At 39.0% G+C, this 22,736-nt stretch overlaps 1 protein-coding gene across 4 annotated transcripts in view; it reads left to right on the top strand.

Moving 5' to 3' along the window:
• Window positions 1-22,736, top strand: part of hdac7a (histone deacetylase 7a) — an 89,027-nt gene that overhangs the window by 13,361 nt on the left and 52,930 nt on the right. For 2 of the 4 annotated variants that reach the window (XM_084427479.1, XM_084427477.1), the window contains exons 1-2: window positions 9,619-9,807; window positions 10,592-10,660. In XM_084427479.1, the coding sequence (XP_084283605.1) occupies window positions 9,786-9,807; window positions 10,592-10,660 (91 nt within the window). In that variant the 5' untranslated portion in view covers window positions 9,619-9,785. Of the gene's footprint in view, window positions 1-9,618; window positions 9,808-10,591; window positions 10,661-22,736 lie in introns of those variants that run through there. The other 2 variants (XM_084427480.1, XM_084427478.1) reach the window with 1 other exon arrangement.

Here is a 22,736-nt window from a genome sequence, read left to right as displayed (position 1 = left end):
CACAATCTCTAAACTCTTACATCACACACACACCCCAAAAAATGTATTGCCCCTATTTTTCCCCCTATCACATATTTTATTAATCATCATAAATTAGGTATCGAAAGCTTACACCACCAGTCTCTATCCTGTGAAAACTGTTTTGAAATGAGACATTGCATTAACATGTAAACGTTATGTAAACCTTTCTTATTACAAAATTTACTGCACTATTTTAGAATCCAATCTTTTTCAAACCTGACAAAACGCATATTGTTGGAAAGTCTGAGAGTCAAAGTTCCATATTTGGTGACTGAAGTGATATTGTGAGAGAAATCTATTATTTTGTGACAGGATAATGCCTCAAACAAAAAAAAAAAAAAAGAAAGAAAAGAAAATCAATGAAATGTGTGTCACCCGGTTTCTATTTTTGTTTTAGTGCCTAAACAAAATCTCATAGGAATCTCAGTTTTTTGTGATTTCAAATTTGGAACACTTGGCTAGACAAATGGCTTTGAGTCCAAAAGATTTAGTAAAATATGTATTTTGTATCAAATAAAAAATGTTTAGTACAGTACATATGCTTTACAGTGCATTGAAACTTACATTTTTTTACACTTAATTTTTAGGTGTGTATTCCAAAGCATTCATGAATTGCAGCCATTTAAAGTCCCCCTGTAGTCAATCATTTTATCCCTTAAAACTCATCTTTGATCACCAAAATTACTTAAAGTTTTTTCCATAATTTTTTTTTGTCATACCTTAAAATAGCTTGAATGTAACTCGACACCCTTGCCTCATTTAGTATACGCGGTTCTATGAATATGCAAATGAGCCCCGCCTCCACTCACTCACAGCAGCTCAGAGATCCACTCGTTGGCGATCACGCGTTGATCTGATTGGTTACAAGCTAGTTTGTGACGTCAGAAACACCAGCGATTTCAAACCGTGTTTTTGAGACTGTCTTTGGTTCACTGCAGTTTTAAGGAGAAAATAGCAATGGTGTCGACTTATGAATCTGCACATGGTTTGTCTTAAAGCATATTAAAAACACCACATATAAACAACATTAAAAGCTTGATTTAGACCATAGGGGGGAATTAAAGGGTTAGTTCACCCAAAAATGAAAAAATGAAAATTCTGTCAGTAATTACTCACCCTCATGTTGTTTCAACCCCGTAAGACTTTCGTTCATCTTCGAAACACAAATTAAGATATTTTTGATGAAATCTGAGAGCTGTCTCACTCCTCCATAGGCTTCTCTGTAATTGAAACTTGCCGGCCCAGAAAGTTAGTAAAGACAATGTTTAAAATAGTCCAAATGACTACAGTGGCTCAACCATTAGTTTATCAAGCGACGAGAATACTTTTTGTGCTAAAAACAAAACAAAAACGACTTTATTCAACTATTCATTTTCTTCTGTGTGGGCCTCTGAGTGTGATGCTGGCCAATAGTGAGTCTACGTTCTGATGTATAACCCAGAAGTGCTGCGCTGTTGTCATGACTTTTCATTGTCTTTACTAACTTTCTGGGCCGGCAAGTTTCAATTACAGAGAAGCCTATGGAGGAGTGAGCCAGCTCTCAGATTTAATCAAAAATATCTTAATTTGTGTTCCGAAGATGAACGAAACTGTTACGGGGTTGGAACAACATGAGGGTGAGGAATTACTGACAGAATTGTCATTTTTGGGTGAACTAACCCTTTAAGTTTGAATAGTGCATTTTCATGTCTATATGCTCAAAAAGGGAGGTGACTGTTAACGTCTTTACTAATCTGTTCGATAGGACATTTAAACACTTGATCAGAATTGAAAACTGAAACCGGAAAGTTCTGCTCCTGTGCAGTGACGTATGACGCACGGAACGAGCTGTTGTTGTTGAATGAAGTGTCATTAATGGCTGTTCTAAAATTGTCATTCTAAAATTCTCCTTCCACTCATCGTCTGTGAAGTGGAGCAGGAGAATGTCGTCCCACCAGTCCTTGCTTCAGACTCCCATCCACAGACGCCTTGTTTTGGGCGTGGGAAGGGGCGTTTTCACTGCTAAATATAAGCAGCACGCCACAAAGTTTCATGTGCTCGTCGTCTCCTAATTAGGACCCGAAATTGTCCTAAAAAACGTATTAAATCAGTTTTTTTACAACAAAGCAAAGAATCAATGATTGGAGGACTCTGTATATTCGTGTGAAGAACTGTGCGGGTAAACCTCACTTTCTCTGGCCTCAAGAGGCGCACTAGCGACTGACTCTGGCTCGAATACCACTCAGAGCGGTGTGAGTAGTGTCATAATAAGATCAGTAGGCTACAATTTGAAGCTTGTGACATATACACAGGCACATAATAATAATAATTAGTTACATTTACATAGCGCTTCTGGGTACTCAAAGCACTTCACATATGGAAGGGGTGCATTTCCCTAAAGCATCGTTAGCCAACTATGGTCGCAAGTTCTGTCGTTATCAGAATAGTTCAACGAGTCTGTGTTTCCCGAAACCATCGTTCCTACAAACATTCGCAAACAGCATCGCAAAGTTGTGTGTTTGGAACAACAGCTCTCCACCTGTGGTTAGAAGCTCAGAGTTTCTTGTTTGCATGACAAGTGGACTCAATAAATCCTTATCTTGAGCAAAATAAGGAAGCTGATATTCAGTACAAACTGTGTCTTTTATTTAGAATACATACAAATGTCATTTACATCTTTTAGTTTGTAAAGAGATTTAAAGCATCGTTTATGAAGAGTGCGCATGTTTGAACGTGCTCTATGTAAGAACGAGCCTATGACTGAATCTGAAAATAAAGCAAAATAACTGAGAAAAATGAGAAATAGTGCTCAGATGCCATGTCCGTAATTTATAGCAAAACATCTAGCGTTAATTCAATCTCAAACAGATTCATTAAAGTAGTTATTACTCCACCATCTGTGTGACGTCATTAACCAACGGGGTTGAACGACCAATTTGCGACAGTACGGTTTCGGGAAACAGTCGTGACTAGCTAGTTGATTTCTTCAACGATGCATCGTACTATAGTAGCGAGGCAGCGAGTTACGGCGTTGTACGGGAAACACACCCCTGGATGATGTGACGGCAGCCATATTGCGCCAGTGGTGGCCACTTATTGGTGGAGAGGAGACGGAGTGATGAAGCCAATCAGTATATATGGGGATGATTAGGAGGCCATGATGATGGACAGAGACCAAAGGGAAAATTTCATAGACAGTAAAAGAAATGGACACAGCGACCCCATAGACTTCAACGGAGACAAGTGAAGTCAATTAGAAGCACTCACTTCCTGATGGCTGAGCGTACTGCGCAGACTCAAACTGAGCTTGACGATGTAGATGTGACGTGAGCAACCCGTCTGTCTTCTAGTAGCCGTGCCAAGAGAAATCTGAATCATTCCCTTCTGAAACTTGCAGAGACGGAGAGCGTGAGTAGGAGGTGTCCATGAGCTAGGAGCAGGAGCAACTTTTGCTAGGTATTCTGATTAATTATTTTGTCATTTTACCTTCACGTCCCCCCGATTGCCCGTGAGCTTCTCCTCCTGTCCATATGGTAATTTCTCTACTGTGCGACAGAGAGTCGCGAGGTTATGACGCAATCGTTAGCCTATTTTTACAAAAACTGCTTCTACAGGGCAATAGTGTAAGATACAAGGTAATGGAGCCTTTTATACATTGTCGTGTTTCTTTAGAAATAAACAATGGACAAATAGAGTCTTTAAACGCCTCAGATGTAAAGTTATTCGCTGTCAAAGTGACACCAAAATTAATGGGAGTCAATGGAATGCTAACAGCAGGTGATGGTCTGCTAATCAATGGCGGCCCCCGGGGAAGCTTCAGTTTCTGGCTGATGGATTACCCCCTTGGAAAATTTGCCCTGGATGCCGAGGTTACACCCCTACTCTTTTTCCGAAATGGGATTTTTTATGACCACAGAGAGTCAGGACTCGGTTTAATGTCTCATCCAAAGGACGGTGCTCTTTGACAGAATAGTGTCCCCGTCACTATACTGGGGCGTTAGGACCCACACAGGTCACAGGGTGAGCGCCCCCTACTGGCCTCAATAACACCTCTTCCAGCAGCAACCTAGCTTTCCCAGGAGTCTCCCGTCCAGGTACTAACAAGGCTCAGCCCTGCTTAGCTTCAGTGGCCAACCAGTCTTGGGCTTTATTTAGCGTTCATGTAAACACTATGTTCGGATTCATCAGTCTTAATTACTTCATTCAGTTTGAAACAAATTGTATCCATGTATAAACGCTGGAATCGCTACAGTTGCTACTAATTGCATATTTTCTCAAACAGTAAAGCAATAAAGCAGGGTCCGGGTTTGATTCCCTGGGAATGCAGATCTGACAAAACCTTGTACCTTGTATGCAATTAAGTCATTTTGGATAAAAGCGTCTGCCAAATTCATAAATGTAAATATTCATCGGTATCAGCGTATTTGTCTGATGTTATACTGCAGGCATTAAAGGGTAAAGGGAGGTTGAGAGTTGAACAGAGCCGTCGTAACTGCTGACATTTCCACACAACAGACTCCGGGCCTGTGCATGACTCTTTTACTGTCTATCCAAATGCCACAGAGAATCCGATTAAAGCTTATCAATGGCTGCTATTATAACGCCACCCATCCCAATCAAACCTGCCACATTAGCAGAGGAACACTGCCATGCTTTCATTGAATGTGTGTGTGTGTGTGTGTGTGGTTATTTTAGAAGAAGGTAGTGTAGCTGAAATTGAAAGAGCACATTGAGGCCAGAGATGTAATCAAATCTGGTTGATTCATATGACTAGTTTGCTGGCATTCCCTGCCATCAGTTTCCCAATACTGTGTTGTCTCAGAAATAGAAAGAGAAAGGAGGAGAACGAAAGGGAGAATATGGTTTCTATATGAAGCAAGGGGAACAAACCTTGTTCTCTTGGTTCTCCCAAATTTAATAATTATGACAGTGTGGAGCGGGGTTATACATTTTTTTTTACTTTGACCTTTCTGTATGAACTATTTTTAATTTAAGAATTTCTTACTGAGACTTTTTGAGAAAATCTGAGTGTTGCTTGTTCATGCAGCACCATCATGATGCTAGAGTGTTGCTATGCTCTTATTAAGGAATTCTGATTGGTTGTTATGTTGCAATGCCGTTGCTAGGATATTCTGGGTGGTTTCCAGGGTGTTGCTAAGCAGCCATTAAACTGGTCCAAGTGATTGTTAGCCCGTTGCTATACAGTTGCTAGGGTGTTCTGGGTGGTTGCCAGGACATTGCTATATGCAGTCACTAAGCCATTCCAAGTGATTTTTAGCACATTGCTATACGGTTTCTAGGGTGTACTAAGTGGTTGCCAGGGAGTTGCTATATACAGTCATCAATGCATTCCATGTAATTGTTAGCACAGTGCTATATGGTTCCTAGAGTGTTCTGGGTGGTTGCCAGGATGTTGCTATATAGAAATGCTATATATATATTATATATATATATATATATATATATATTAAATGCGGATGGCTCTAGAATAGGCTCTAGGATATTCCAGTCTCTAAACTTGAATTGGTCCTCCTTCTGTGTAAGTCTGTGTTTTTTTTTTTTTTTTGGTCTGTTTTATCACCAGGTGAAAACTGTAAGTTCAATCATACCTGAGCAATAGTACAAGTGCTTGGCTTAGCAAACACCATGAAAAATAATCACAGTCCAAGAGGGTTGATCATTTCACTGGACGAAAAACATCACTAAGAAGAGTCTAAATGAGTCTGTGTCACTGTGGTTTTCTCGCCTGACGGGACAGCCATGAAAATCAGGGAAACTCAACAGGCAGAGAGGAACTGCTCTAAATCAAATTGCCTCAAACTATCACTTTTTTTTTTTCTTCACTAAAATGTTTTTCTCCCAAGATGTAAACCACGAGCACAGCATCCCGTGTGAATTTGGACTGACATATTTATGGTCGGATGTTTTTTTCCTTCATTATTTCGCTGAGGGGACACACCATGTTCATGATTAACTACGGTGTTGGCCTGTTAGAGAGGATCTCATTAGTGTGAAACATGTTTAAATTCGGCAAGAGGATTGAGAAAAGTGAATAATGGCCAACAGCCACTGTCTTCGAAACACTATTAAGCCGGTCGTATGATTTCAACATTGATAATAATCAGAAATGTTTCTTGAGCATCAAATCATAATATTAGATTGATTTATGAAGGATCATGTGACACTGAATCCTGGAGTAATGATGCTGAAAATTCAGATTTGATCACAGGAATAAAGTACATTTTACAATATATTACAATAGAAAACATTCTAATAATATTTCACAATATTACTGGTTTTACTGTATGATCAAATGAATGCAGCCTTGGTGAGCAGAAGAGACAAAAGACAAACAAAACACTCACTGAGCTCAAACTTTTAAATGGTAATGTATATTACACACCTTTACCTGCTTATTAAAGAAACAGTTTTATTTCTGTCATCATTTACTCCCCCTCCAAACATGAGTAAACATAAACATGAGTTAATATAGTCAGAAGTCAGAACCCACACATTTTGATTTCTCGTCTTTTCATGAAGAGAGGAGCGCTAGTGTACACCTGTGTCTGTTCTGTGGAAGTGTGTGACTGAGGCTGAGCACTTCCTGTTATACCGAACACATTCTCTCTTTATCTTCTGCTTGTGTCTATCATACATGTAAAAACAAAAGTGTGTTTAAATCATTTATAGTACGTGATGCATTAGATGCAAAGATAAATCAGACGTTTAAGCTTCTGCATGCCAGAGCTAAGTCTAAGACCACCTAAAATACTTTTTCTATTTTAATACAAACACTCTTAAAAATAAAGGTTTCAAAAGGGCTTTTGGCACCAGTGCAGTTTTTTGGTTCCCCTAAAAACCTTTCAGTGAACAATTCTTAAAAGAAAAAAATCGTTCCCACTATAAAGAACCTTATTGTAGAAGGGAAACGTGGATGTTAACGGTTCTTCATGAAAGCATCAGTACAAGAACCTTTATTTTTAAGAGTATTTGTCCATTTCTGCTTTCAGATATGCATATAACAGAATATGATTGTTAGAGCAGAGTGTTTGTTCCATTGTGTTCGGTTCCTATTTGCCCGTTGTTCCCTTTGCTTGTTTGTTTCCATTGATTCTGATTAGTTGAGCACCTGTTTCTGTTCCAGTTTATTAGCTCACTCTGGCTGAATCCGAAATCGCCCTCTGTACCCTTAAATAGGTCATTATTTAATTGGACAGCCATTTTTAGTTGTGTCTGAAACCATAGTGGACGTTATCAAGTGCACTCATTCAATCCCACAATGCACCACAATAAGGAGTGTACAACCGATTTACACACAACGGCCGTCCGAATTCGCTCACTCGTTTTCGTTTGAGCTGTAACGTAGTGGACTATACGTAGGGAATGGTGAATGAGGGTTTGGGGGGCGATTTCAGATTCAGCCTCCGCGTATTTAAAGCCCGTATTCCCTTGGTTCTTTGTTCAGTTTGTTGAAGTGGTTGTGCTATTCTGTTTCCGAAGTGATCCCCTGTGTGTTACGTTTTTGGACTTGTTCATTAAAGACTGTTCTTGTTGATATCTTCTTCGTCATCATGAGCTTTACCACATGTTACAATGATACACTCTTTTAAAAGTAAATGTTACAAAGTATTTGTTTTTTTAACCATTTTTGCTTCCCCAAAGAACCTTCCAGTGAACTGTTCTTAAATTAACCACTTTTTTCTTAGTGTGAAGAACATTAAAAAAAGAACACTTTAAAGAACCTTTTGGCAATGGAAAGGTTCTATGGATGTTTGATCTTCATGGAACCATCAGTACCAATGAAGAAACTTCATTTTTAAAAGTGTAGATGCTGAAAGACTAATGCCAAAAGTTAAGTGTTTGTGGCAATGGTTTGCTTTGATGTGTGTGTGTGTGTGTGTGTGTGTGTGTGTGTGTGTGTGTGTGTGTGTGTCGTCTGTTCCCCTACTGAGCTGCTTCACTGTCAGATCGTGGTCTTGTTATTTTCATCTTCTGCCGGATATGATTCAGACTGAAGGACTGTGTAATTATAACACACACACACACACACACACAGATGAGGGTTTCTGGTAAGACTGTTGGGATCCCCCGGTTGGAGGAGCATTAGGTGCAGCACAACACTGCTTAGTTTCATTTCATTTTAGCAGTGTGTGTGTGTGTGTGTGTGTGTGTATGTACACAGGGGTATATATTTGTATCCTCTGCCCTAGAATAATTTTAGTAAGAAGCCTATTTAAATAGCATTGAGGTTTTAAGCACCGGAACCCCCTTACATTAACGCATGCATGCAGTAGCCGATTAATAAACCCGCACATTCTGTGTTTGTAGCTTCTTGAACTTTCTTAAATATTCAAATAGTATTCATTGCTGCCTGCATGATCATAATAAAAGCGTGCAGTCCCAAAAAGTGCTTTATATAATGACCAAAAATGCAATCTAGGTACGCAGTTACACGCCGGTGACGAGAAGTGAGCGAGTGAGCCTCAGAGGAAACCAGAAACCCACTGGAGAGAGACCGGCACTGTGTCCTGGTTTCTGAGAAACGGGTCAGGTAGTGGTTTCACTGCGCGTGTGCGGCGCGTGAATGCTGACCGGCTCTGTTTTACTGAGGAAGGAAGGAAGGAAGGACGAAAGAAAGAAAGAAAGAAAGAAAGAAAGAAAGAAAGAAAGAAAGAAAGAAAGAAAGAAATGCATTTAAAACATATGCAGATACTGTACATTTACACGGTTTTGCATCATGCACGGATGTCCTGCCATATATGTATGCTATCTTTGGTGTAGATCGCAAAAGGTTTCCTTATTGGATAAGGGGATTTTAAACATGTATTGACCTGAAGATGAACAGAGATACAATATTAAACTTGAGTTAAAACAATTTGAGTGAAAGCGTAAACATGAGAAATATCTGAAGAATGCAATAAATGTATTCACTCATTCATTTACAAGTTGCATGAGTGAATTGTATGGGATATCAACAGATATTTTAGATAAAGAAAGCACAAACAGACAGAATTTATAGAGATGTTTATAGTTAATGTGAACAACAGTATTTACTTTGGACGCCTGTGTGAACTTGAGGGGGAACAGTTTTTATTTATTACATTTTAATGCTTTTGAATCAAGTATTTTTAATGAAAAATACAGTAAAGGCAGTATGATATATTTTTTACATTTAATTTATTCCTGTGATCAAACTGAATTTTCAGCATCATTACTCCAGTCTTCAGTGTCCTCAGAAATCATTCTAACAATTATTATTGGTGCTCTGCTCATTAGCCTATTTTTTGGACCGGTATATTATTATAGGCTACATTTAATTGCATTTTTTTATTTGAATCTCTTCTGTTGTTCATTTATATCCACAGCAGCACCTGCTGTACTGAAATATGCCGTGGTTTAAACGGTGAGTAGTTCCAGAACTGTGAAGTACTCTAGAGTGCAGTGTGGATGTGGCTACAGCCTCAGCCAATCAAATCACAGAGAAGGAAACAATGCGAGAATGCAGGCGTGAGACGTCACACGCTATTTTTGGAGAGCTCCGCCCACATTTCTATTTTCGTCCGCCTCGGGGGCGGGGCTTAGCGAGAGATACTTGTAATAACTCACTTTCTCCCTCTCGTACCACTGCCGAACATCGCGGCTGCTCTTTTTAATGGATGTCAGACTACTAACTGAGGATTAACACAAGCTTTAACAGGGAAGGCATTTGGACATTAAAACCAGGCCATAAAGACTTCTGCAAAAAAGAAGAAGGAGTTTCAAACAAGGGAATAACGACCTGTTGCATGATTTTATCTTTCACATACGGTACAGGCTTGTCTTTCATATTATAAACGCGTCCTGTTTTGCTTTAGTCTTTATAAGGAAGTCAGTTTGCTTGGCATTTCCAGTGTGCCTTATGAAAGCTTTGCATGATTTCACTCGCTTATTGTGATCTGTCAATCTATTTTGCGTATTTTTTGAGTATTGCCATTAATTATTTTTGTTGTCAAGCATGGCTTTCAAAAAACATAATCATTATGCCTATATGAATTGTGTGAATGTGTGCATTACGTTGGTGAAATTGATGCATATAACGAATACGTTTAGAAACAAAGTGGATATGAAACCCAAACAAGACTAGCAAAGAGACAAATGAAGTCCTCTGTCTGAAATAGCCCGTGAGAAACTTTGTAGTTCTCTATGCTGTCTCGAGTCTTGAAATGCATCTTCAACTTAAAAAACGTTCAGTTTGCGTGCAGTTTCTTTCAAAACCAAATGCCTTGCTTAACTAAGCAACTGACGCTTTAGTGGTTTAAAGGCGGCAGTGATGGTGAAAACTGTCTAGGTAAGCAGGCACTCAGTGTTTGAGTCACAGCTTTACTCTGTGTGAGCCTTGTTTTTTTTAAATGAATTCATTTGTAAGTTCTTTCTTCTTTTTTTTTTTTCAGTGGTTGCTAACTAGTTCACCACAGTTTTGTTGTGTAATACGTTGTTTCTGTATTCTGTTGTATTTAGACTGAAACCATGCATACCATGGTAAAGGTTTGTATAGGTGCGCAGCAGAAAATGAAAGATCTCACAAACATCTCCACTTCTTCTCATTCCACAGATGGAAGTTGTGCGGCGGGACTGATCGTCGAGTCAGATCAAAGGGACAGTCACTACTGGGGAGTGGCAGGTATGTTGATGTTCCCTTCATTTCAGAGGAGTTTCAGCTGTTAGGAACCTTCTCGAGAAGACTGTGACATTCCTGTGTTTGCCTCTACATAAGCCATACTAACCGAATCCATTTCATTCATGGACATTCCCAGACAGCAACATAGTGTCGGCCCATCCGGCCCACATCTGGTACGCGTGGAATCCGCACGTACCAGATGTGGCCCGGATCTGGGCCGACACTATATCGCTGTCATAGGTGATGAAGTCTCTCAGTGGACCCCAGAAGTATTAAAATGTTTGAATGTCATTGCATTTAATAACAAAATGGTAAAGTAAGTGGCTCTTGAAAGGAAATGCTGCAGGTTTTCTCAGAAGAAAGTTCTTGTGTGTGTGTGTAATTCTAACAAACAAGGTGATTTCTGGTGTCTGTGTGACGTCATTTCTTTAGTTCACACAGGTGCGCTAGCCGAGCAACCGCAGGTGGAGAGAATCACACGAACTATCAATATGTTTCACATTTGACATCCATAAAGTGTGCATATCCCTTTTGTCACAGTTTTTATCAGTCCTTTTCTTTTTGGAGCCACTATACACTACAGTTCAAAAGTTTGGGGTTGACAGTAAAAGATTTATATTTCAAACAAATGCTGTTCTTTTGACCTTATCAAAGAATCCTGAAAAGAATTACGGTTTCCACACAAATCTGAAATTGAAAATGTAATGTTTTCAAGATTGACAATAATAATAATTGTTTCTTGAGCATCAAATCATCATATCAGAATGATTTCTGAAGGATCATGTGACACTGAAGACTGGAGTAATGATGCTGAAAATTCAGCTTTGATCACGGGAATAAATTACATTTGAATATATATCACAATAGAAAACACTCTTAATATTACTTCACAATATTTCTGTTTATTCTGTATTTTTGATCAAATAAATGCAGCCTTGGTGAGTATCAGAGACTCCTTTCAAAAACATTAATAAGACCCCAAACTTTTGAATGGAAGTGTAATCAAATTATAGTCGTACTATAAAAAATAAATAATAATGATTCATTATTTTAACTCGTAGGCCTATATCATGTTTATGGGACCCCCATCAAGACAGTAAAGCAAATCTCAACAGAACATGAGAATTAATTATTAATTCATGCCAATGACTGAGACATTTAACCCAACACACTGATATCTCCAACTAATAAATTATTCAATAAATTGATCACGTTCACTGAACAGATTTACCATTATGTCATATTGTAATAAGCGACTGGCACGAATGTTACAATCATTATCTTACATCTATAACTAGTTGTGACTCAGCGGATGGTAGTGTAAACAAACAGAAATGCTCGATGCACTTGATATTGCTTGGCATCAGATAGGCCCTATTGCTGGAAGCGATGTCGGCTCGAGTTGCGCGCGCCACAGCGGGCCGAGCGTTTGCGGGGAAAACAACACGATGAGGTCATGGCCGGTGGCGCGGGGATAAAGTTTCAGGGATCCGACACCGCTCCCGCTCTTTTGTTCATCTGTAACCGGGCCCCACGGGCCGCTCGTGAACGCTCTGTTGTAGAAGTGCCGGGCTTTTGTCTTTCCCTCCATTTATGTCGCTCGTGAGTTTATATTACAGATGATTTTGGGGAATGCGACTGAGCTAGTGTGCCTAATCACACTGCGTTCAGCAACTAAACCACAGTTTGTGTAAACTATCTCATGAGTGAATTCCTCTAGAGGGTTTTTTTGAAGACATCAGTGGTTTTGACATGTACATACAACTTCCCCTAAAGCTTTAGTGCATCTTAATGCGTTAGAAATTCACTCTCGCAGTAATGTAATAACCATATAACATAATGCACCTGCATACACTTAAAGCTCTAAACCAGTGTGATTCACAGTTTATTGAATTTTAACTGCTGGTTTTCAGGACCCAAAGCTCACTGTAAAAGATTATGGTAATAAGGTTCATTAGTTAACATTAGCATTAACTAACAACGAACAAAACATTTGTTCCAGTATTTATTAATGTTAGTTAATAAAAATCCAGCTTTTCAATGTTTGTTCATGTTAGTTCTCTGTGCATTAACTAATGTTAACAAATACAACCTTTGATTTTAATAATGTATTAGTAAATGTTGAAATTAATATGAACTAAGATTAATAAAATGCTGTAGAAGTATTGTTCATTCTTAGTAGTTAACAAATGCTAACTAATGAACCTTATTGTAAAGTGTTGCCACAACTATGATCAATAAGTTATAACAACATGTTTTACATCGCTTTAACTCATCAAAATAAGTTCAGCAATTTCAGTTTAATGCAATTTAAGTTGAAATGACTTAAACAATCCAAGTTGATTGTACTTACATTTTTAGTTTAGTTTAATATGACTAAATCAACCTGACTATGTTAGGTCATACCAGCAAAAAATCTCCTTAAGGTAACAACTGCATGTTTTTTTTGTTTTTTTTACAGTGTACCATTGTGATCTCCTCCCCCAGTTCATTGAAATTGATTTACCTGTGGGGCAACATAAATGTCCAGGGTTATGTGTTAGCTGACAGGAATGATGGGAAGATGTTCATTGTGAGGTGGTTTTTGCATCCCTCCCCCGTGAGGGGCAGAGGGACAGGAGAGTCAAGCTGACAATAGCGAGATTGTTTTTCAGGGAGCTGCAGTAAAGATCACATTTCCTGTTACTGGCTGAAAGCGGGGTCAGCTGACACCAGCCTCCTTCACCGCTGCGGCTGTCATCACCGCTCAGACGAGGGGGAAAAAGACACTAACAGCTTCAAGGCACAAGTTAACTCTTAACATGTACAAATATCACTCGCAGGGTCCAGACAAAAGCTGCGTGACAGTGGCGCTGACATTTAAGTGATGTGGTGCACTGACGAGCTAGGTAGCGTTTGCTTTCGTACAAGTAAATCTGAGCCCTTCGTGATTCATCCAGGATGTCACAGTCCCGGCTTCTGAAACATCTTTGATTTTGAGTGTGATTTTTCAGTTCTTCTAAGTGAGGTAACTCGTACCGTGGACTATCTACCCGGCAATATCAAAGATTTGAAGGTTTTTGCGTTGTTTCCCAGTTGCAGGTGTAGACGGCAACATAGTGTCGGCCCAGATCCGGGCCACATCTGGTACATGTGGATTCTGGGCCGACGCTATGTTGCCGTCTGGATAGTTTCTGCTTAATTCCATTTGTAGATAAGTAGAGATTTTATAAACTAGTAGACTGTTCAGTTACTCAATGCTTTGAGCCTGTGTGGATTAGTCATGGATTGCATGATTGCATTGTGCTTGTTCTATATGACAACAGCTAGAAGTTTCATGTTTTGAGCCAGCGTTGACTAGTTGGGGACCATGTGATGTAACTGTGTTTGCTCTATTGGGAGGAAAATTGAGTTTCCTGTTTTGTAGGGTTTGCGCTGACTAGTTCACTATCTGATTAGTTCTACCACTATTTGATGTTTTAGACCTGTATTGACTAGTCATGCACCACCTGATATTTTGAGCCAGCGTTAGCAATGTGAATCACTTGACTCCTGTTGCATTTGTTCTATATGGCGGCAGCTGGAAGAAACTTCAGGTTTTGATTAGTGAACTGTTGCACTGACTAGTTAAGTAATTGAATAGTAGTTATATCACCATTTGATGCTTTAGACCTGTATTGTCTAGTCATGCACCACATGACTTCTTTTGTCCTTGTTCTATATGACGATAGATGATAGAAAATACATTTTTGTTTGTTTGTAAATTGTTGCACTGACTTATTAACCAATTTTAGCCTGGGTTTTTCCATGCTTCCTTGCGTGCAGCGTGATTTTATTCACGCTGCTAGGCAGCCTGGACACCATGGACCAGATTTTCCCCTCAAAAAGGGAACCAATCACAGAACGGGGAGGGAGCAGCAAGACGATGACGACGTCTATGCGACACACCGAAGCAGTTTGTTTATATCTATGGATCCGACATGGCATCAGACGCGGCCTTAGATAGTGTTCTAAGTAGTTTAGAACGCAAGTTTATTTCGTCTTCTTCCTCGTCGAATTTCTGTCGCTCTACATACGTCATCTGGTATAATTGAAACGATTGGCTATGAGCTACGTACAGGCGCATTCGATAGACATTCGTAGCGCCCAATAAACGGCTCTGGGCATTCGTAAACCACGCCTCAAATACGAGAAAATGAACATGTGGTTCCCAGACCACGTCTCAATGAGACGATTGATAAAAAACAATCTATTAATTCTGCAACTTTTAGCTGTTTTGGGCCTGTGTTGACTTGACTCAAGTTGCATTTATTCTATATGGCGGCAGCTGGAAGAAATTCCGTTTTTTGGTTCGTAAATTCACGAGCAGTTTCATGTTTTGAGCCAGCGTCGACTAGTTTGGGACCATGTGACGTAACTGTGTTTGCTCTATATTGGGAGGAAAATTGAGATTCCTGTTTAGTAGGGTTTGCGCTGACTAGTTCACTATCTGATTAGTTCTACCACTATTTGATGTTGTAGACCTAGTCACATGACTTCTTTTGTCTTTGTTCTATATGGCGATAGAAACTGCTTTTTTGTTTGTTTGTAAATTGTTGCACTGACTTATTAACTAATCTATTAGTTCTGCAAATATTAGATGTTATAGGCCTTTCTCGACTAGCAGTGGATCGCTTGACTCCTGTTGCATTTGTTCTTGATTTTTTTAGGTTAGCAAATAGTTGCACTGGCTAGTTAACTAATCGGTTAGTTGTACCACTATTTGAGGTTTGAGCTTGTGTTGACTAGTTGTGCACCATGTGACTTACATTGCACAGCAGGAGGGAAAATAAATACACGTCTTGCTTAGTAAAGGATTGTTCCACCAACTTGTCAATTAGTTGTGCCACTATTGATTGCTATGTGAACAGTTAAAGATAATAAAAGTGAAACTGAGACACAGAATGGGACGTGTTCTCCAGCTGGCCGTCAGACCACTTAAGCTGCACGCCGTGTCATTTTACATCAGGTAACTAGTCGATAACCTTTCTGGAACACTTAGTAAATATACAAGCCCTATTGGTTATTATCTACATATAAAAACTGTGTTGGCTGAAGCCAGCTTTCTGGAGTCGCTGGGAATGAACTAATCCTGTTTTCCCAGAGCAGCCCACACCGGCCTGCTGTTTTTAGAAGCAAGTTCAACCGAGGTCTGTGAGGATCAGAACGTTGTGTTTGACCCCCTGAATGTTTGGAGACAAGGAAGTGTTCGGACACAAAGGTGCTCATTTGTTAGAGCGCACAGCACAAAAAGAGCTCAGTGAGCCAGTGTGAGTCGGTTTGTGTGTGTGTGTGTATTTGAGGTTACAGGGAATGTTAATGTCCTCCTTCATTGTCGGAGGCTCAGACAGAAGTCCGTGAGGCTGCATATGTATGAGATGTGTTCCTGGCGAATGCTTTCCCAGAATGGTTGTTAAATAAAAAAGAATCCATGGAAAGGGAACGGATAGCTGAGGAAGGGCGAGAGGGAGTGAAGGGCTAAGAGGAAAGAGGGAAATCTGCGTGGAGAGGTGTCATTATGTGCATTTTTGTGTCCACTTGAGAGTTGTTGGAGTTCAAACACTGAATTACACTGTTGAGTGGCGCCATTTTGAGTGTGCAGTAAATTGCGGGTAGACGTAACCTCCTCCGTGCCTGTCTCTCTCAAAAATGATTTGCGCTGTGACCGTACCGAGAGCAGAAGTACAATCCAATTATGCTGTAATGCACCGAACACACTTACGTAGGTCAGATTAATATGCAAACGTGAATGATTGGTTAACGTGTCATTGCGGCAGTAACAAACCTCCATACTCTAGGGGGCGATACAGTCGCCTTTACCGTCTGTAACTCAATGGTACGTCCATGAGAGATATCTCCGAGTGAAAAATGAAAGACTTTTTTTTTTTTATGAAAATTAAGTTGGCATTATGGTGTCAACTGAAAAAAAGCCATTTCAAAGCTGTTGCAAGTAATTACAGTTTGATTATAGATACAAAGACAAATTTATTTTTGTTTTGGAATAATGTGCAACAATGAATCATTTATAGCAAGATCTGGGGTGCGTTTCCCGTACAACTCGCTGCTTCGCTACTATAGTACGATACATCGTTGAAGAAATCAACTAGCTAGTCACGATTGTTTCCCGAAACCGTACTGTCGCAAATCAGTCGTTCAACCACGTTGGTTAATGACGTCACACAGGTGGTGGAGTAATAACTACTTTAATGAATCTGTTTGAGATTGAATAACGCTAGATGTTTTGCTATATATTACGGACATGGCATCTGAGCACTATTTCTCATTTTTCTCAGTTATTTTGCTTTACTTCCAGATTCAATCATAGGCTCGTTCTTACGCACTACAGCACGTTCGCGAAACACCGACTCGTTGAAATATTCTGATAACGACAGAACTTGCGACCATAGTTGGCTAACGATGCATTTGGGAAACGCACCCCTGGTCAACTATATTAAGGAAATAAATATGATTATTTAACGTTAACGTTAAGCAAGATGTGTCATTACAGCGCTCCTTGTGGAGACTCTGAGAATGCAACGCGTACTCGTGCTGCGCTATGAATTGTTTTCTTTTCTAGAAACGTGAAATCAAGCTTAACTAGAATTGCTATTTAGGGAAGCAGCTGTAAACATTGAGCTTACGTAGCCAGAAGCGTTTATATTCACACACTTTTTTTAGGCTTTAGTATTCTCTTCATTAGTGGGACATACCTTTCAAACCATCTCACACACACAGATGTGACCCCACCCCGAGGCAACGCTCCTTTACTCCTGCCCTTTCTCCTCTGTAATGCTATCTTTTCAACATCAGACACATTCCTCTCATTGCCCTGGTTAGGCAGTTACTCTTTCTGATAAAATGCAGTAGCTACCTGTAAAACACACACACACACACACACACACACACACACACACACACACACACACACACACACACACACACACACACACACACACACACACACTCCTGATGATGTGTAGTCGCATCAGCTGACTAGCATGACTCCACAATCTGCTTATGTCTTTCAGTCATGTTGTAACACACTTTGGGTTAGAAGCCACATCGAGTAACAAGAAGTCAGCAGTCTTTAGAGAGAACTGAAAAATAATAAAACTGTTTATGATTTTGAATTTTCTTCAACTCTGAATGAGAGTTGTGTGACTGCACGTGCTTTAGTGTTATTTTAGTATTATTTATATGCTATCATTATATTATAGGGCAACTACTTGAAATAAATAAGTTTAAGTTGAATTACTAAAATTACTGAAACTAAAATTGAGACAAAAATAAATGAAGGCTAAATAGAAATATTTAAATAATCTTAATGAATGGCAAAAGCACAACACAAAACAAAATTTCTAAAACTAAAATTAAGATAATAGTGATAAATTATGCATTAGCTTTTTTTTTTACATTTTTAGTTTTAATCTTAATTTTAGTCATTTTGTTTGGTGTCGTGCTTTTGCCATTTATTAAGATTATTTAAATATTTCTATTTAGCCTTAATTTATTTTTGTTTCAATTTTAGTTTCAGTAATTTTAGTAATTCAGCTTATTTATTTCAATTAGTTGCCCATGGCAAGCAACATTTCTTATTTTAATTTAAGTTTTTTTAAATAATGTGTTCGTCTAATATTTATATTATATTTTATTTCAGCTTTATTTCAATTAACATTTTTTTTTTTTTATAGATGTAGTTTTAATAGATGTAGTTAAAGAATATTATCTGGATGAAAATACGAACAGATTTAGAATGGAGTAAGATCTACTTAATATCTACGTCGTTTCTCATAGACAGCGACGAGATCAAAAGTCACCTGTTTCCCAGATGTTTCTGAGAACAAAATCTCACACGCATCTCCGCTAGAGTTTCAGAAGAGGACAGATGATCTGATCTAACTAAACCATATACATTTTAAAGCTCTGTATGTAAACAATTGTCTAATTTTTGTCTATTTTAGGAATGTCTGAGAAAATCTGAGACGAATTTGATACTTAAAGAAATAACTTTTTTTTTTAAATAATCAATTGTCTGAACCTTAAAATGGTTCCTCCAGCCGAAATCTTCCAACCACATTCCCTTACACGTTCACCAGACCAATAGCAGACAGCCTTTGATATTACGGTCATACACCGTTTTGTTGTTTCACATTTGTTTTGAGTTGAGCTAATCTGAGTTAAATTACGTGTGGACTGGCCGTCATCCCAGAATAACACACTGGCATTGTTAAAAGTCTGGGATTGAGTGGAAACGTTCTCCGCTACTGAAAGGGAATCACTGAGCAGGAGCTTGAATAATCCATCCACTCTTCCTCTCGTACAAGCCATCATCTTCTTGTTGACAGGAATACACATGCCTTGTGTATCTGCAGATGCTCAAGTATTTGCGACCAGCTATAAATGTAAGAATAGTACACACACACACACACACACACACACACACACACGACGAGCGTCCCGAGCAGCTGCCGCGGAAGCAACGGGTCTGAATAGCTCAGACAGCTGTGGACTCTGCAGGAACACTCAGGATGAAAACACACGTATGAATCTCTATATTAGTTGATACTTAAACATAATCCATTACAATCCTATATTCATTTAATTTACATTATTACTAAATAGAGGAAGAGATATTGTTGCTCTGTTCCGAAACGTGAGCTGGTGTCTGTATATAGGCAGTATTTCAAGACTTCAGGATAAGTCCACTTTAGCACACTTTTAAAAAGAGTAGTTATTATGGAAATAATATACTTTAAAATAACTGACTACAGTTTGAACTGAATGCAGTGTTTTCAGACACTTAACTGCATGATATTTGCAATTAAATGAAAGTGTATGATATACTATTAAAGTCCCACTTTAAAAGGACTTAAGTGTATATTTATATGCAATTTCACAATTACTTCTATTGTCTTTGAAACATGGTTAAAGTTACTGCTGAATGCACTGACAAGAATTTATGGTAAACTACAATATACTTTAATGTCACTTCTATTGAAACTTGTATGTCATGTATTTAAATACATTTGTTATTACACATTTATAATGATGAAGTTGCAATTTTAGTTCATATTATATATATGTTTACTTTATATATAATGTTGAATAAGTTAAAATTACTTCACATGTGCTTTAGTATTTGTTAGTCAACACTTAAATACAAAGATTAATACTAATAGAACGTAACGATTTAAAATGTACTTTAACATAAAACCTTTAATTTGACATTATTACAAAGTGCACTTTTTAGAAGTGTACTTAAATGTGTTACGAAACAGTCATGAAAGTGTCTCTCTTTAAGTGTACAACTTTTAAAAAGTTAAGATTCACATCAATCTGCACATTCAATACGATTAAGCACGCTTCTTTTTCACATAATGCTAGAATGTTGATAATGAATGCATCTAACGAAAAATACACTCTAAAAATGCTGGGTTGTTTCAACCCATGTTTGGGTCAAATGTAGACAAACCCAACTTTTAGGTGTATCCATATTTGACCCAAACATGGGTTGAAACAACCCAGCATTTTTAGAGTGTAGACTGTTTTGCCTGATATTTATGTGTGTGGTTTTTTATTGCTTATTTGAATGTCGAGTTGTTATTTTGGTAACTTGCTAAAGTTAAACTCTATTGTAATCAATAGTGAGTGCTATTTGTGTGGTGCACAGAGTTACAGATTTTAAAAGAGAGCCTATGTGTGTGTGAAAAGAATATATAAAGATATACACACTGTGTGTATATATAGAGAGAGAGCGAGAATGGACTGTAAAGGTTTGAATCATGTCACATTAGGTTTCTCTGAGCAGGAGGAATGGGAAATATCAGGACAGGAGTGATAGATGGCGAGATAAAGAAAGGAAAGCAGATGGTGAGATTAGGAGCGAGCGAAGAACGCAGCGAGAGGGTGTATGTGAATGCGGTCAAATGCTTCTAAAATTGGAGATCCTGTCTTGCACAAGGTCGATTTAGCAACAGTAAAATAGAGAGCGAGAACGTGAGGCCTATTTAAATGTGTCAACGTATCTCACTGCCACTTTGGAAAGTTTATTCACTTTGCCTTCAAATGTAGTGCAAGGAATGAGGGAAGCTGAAGATTAGGCTTCTGCAGAATGCTAAACCTGATACGCACGTATACATTATCAATAGTAGATATGGCAAAAAGTCCACAATGAAAATGTAGTATTGAACCTCTTATGAAAAGAAGAGCAGCACTTTGACGAGTGGTCTCAGACTTTTGGACCCCTGCATATGTTATCAGAGGTTTGGGAGCTCGGCAATATGAACGGAAAAACAGACCTTCGTGTGTTTCATGCTTAACTAGTTTTTCCATCTCTACTCCCTGATTAGGGTCTAAACCCTCAGGGCTAATCAGACGCTAGGCTAAGTTAGCCATTACGCGACCGTGAACTCTTCGCACCACGGGGCTTTTGCGACATATCGGAGGCTTTGTTTTTTCTGAATGGCCACATGAGACGGACAGAAATAGCCCTTCCATTTGTCTTGCTTTGCTTTGTTGAAAAGAGTCCAGTTACGGTATAAGCTCTGCTTCTTTGCTGGATGTGAAGCACTGAATGTTCGGTTATAGCACTATAGCTAGCTTGCTAAAACAGCTTTGTTTTACAATGCTTGCCTGTTCTCTGAACAAACACTTGGAGGAAATCCAGGAAGTACGTTTGAAATGCGTTTTGTGTGCGTTAGCAACAGAGTAAGCTGTTATTTTGAAGGTATGCTAGCGCATGGCTATGCTAACATGTAGCTTTGTGAGCATTTCGGCCTTGAAACATGAACTGTTTTCTTCTCCCTCAATAGAAACTGGCAGCAACAAAAATAGCCGCACACAAGAAGTCACGAACAGGAAACGAAGAGAGCAAACAGGAAGAGTCTCGCTCACTCTTTTTGTCTCTCCTCTGTTGTACGTTTTGCACTCGTAACCAACACCTCACTCACTCTCATTGTTGCACTTTTATACGGCTTCCATGTACACAGAAAGGTCTCTATGGTAACTAGCAGCTCTAACTCTCGCTCTTTTTTTGTGTGTGTGTGTGTGTGTGTGTTTATGGGATGGCCCCGAGCACCCTTGGCTTCGAAACCAGCGCAATGTTTAACGTGTGAGAAGAAAAGAGCCAGAATGAAAGAGCAAGACAGGGGGGTAATATGTGAAAGAGGATGTTGTTGCTGACCAAATGCGACCAGTGGGAGCAACAGTACTGACTAATTATAGTTCAGAGAAAGAAAGAGAACGAAAAAAAAGAGAGAGAAGTGTTGCTTAAGAGTGCAAAAACGGACTTCATCCTCTGGCTATTTATATAAAACTGCAGATTGTTTTTGAGGTAGCCATGGCTGGAGCTGTAATCACCAGTGTTTCCTCAGTCGAACAGGAAACCAAACAATCCAGGCCCTATCGCCAGTGTGCCCAGGGGAGTCAGTGTGTGTGTGTGTGTGTGTGTGTGTGGCTAATTAAAATGGCTGAGGTCTCCTCTGTTGTTGATTAAACTCCCCTTGTTCTGTGTGTTGTTGGCCTCTGGGGCCTCAGACACTTATTTGCAGCACTTGTAGTGTGGGTGGTTATTAGACAAGCAGACAGAAAACTCAAAAAAAGAGAGATATAGTCACCAGATGAACTACCAGACTCCAGAATGCATTCTTAAAGTCCCCCTGTAATCAATCATTTTATCCCTTAAAACTCATCTTTGATCATCAAAATGACAAAAAAATCTGCCTTAAAAAACTTGACTAACTCTACACCCCTTTCCTCATTCAGTGTACACGATTCTATGAATATGCAAATGAGCCCCGCCTCCACTCACTCGCACCAGCTCAGGGATCCACTCGTTGACGATCACACGTGGATCTGATTGGTTACAAGGTAGTTTGCGACGTCAGAAACACCAGCGATTTCAAGCCGTGTTTTTGAGGCTGTCTTTGGTTCACTGCAGTTTTAAAGAGAAAATACTCAGAAATGGTGTCGACTTATGAATCTGCACATGGTTTGTCTTAAAGCACATTAAAAACACCACATAAACATAAACAACATTAAAAGCTTGATTTTCACCTCAGGG

The sequence above is a fragment of the Rutilus rutilus genome (assembly GCF_951802725.1).
Source record: "Rutilus rutilus genome assembly, chromosome: 13".
Classification (NCBI taxonomy): Eukaryota; Metazoa; Chordata; class Actinopteri; order Cypriniformes; family Leuciscidae; genus Rutilus; species Rutilus rutilus.
The sequence above is the reverse complement of the archived record's forward strand: the minus strand, read 5'-3'. Positions and strand labels throughout refer to the sequence as shown.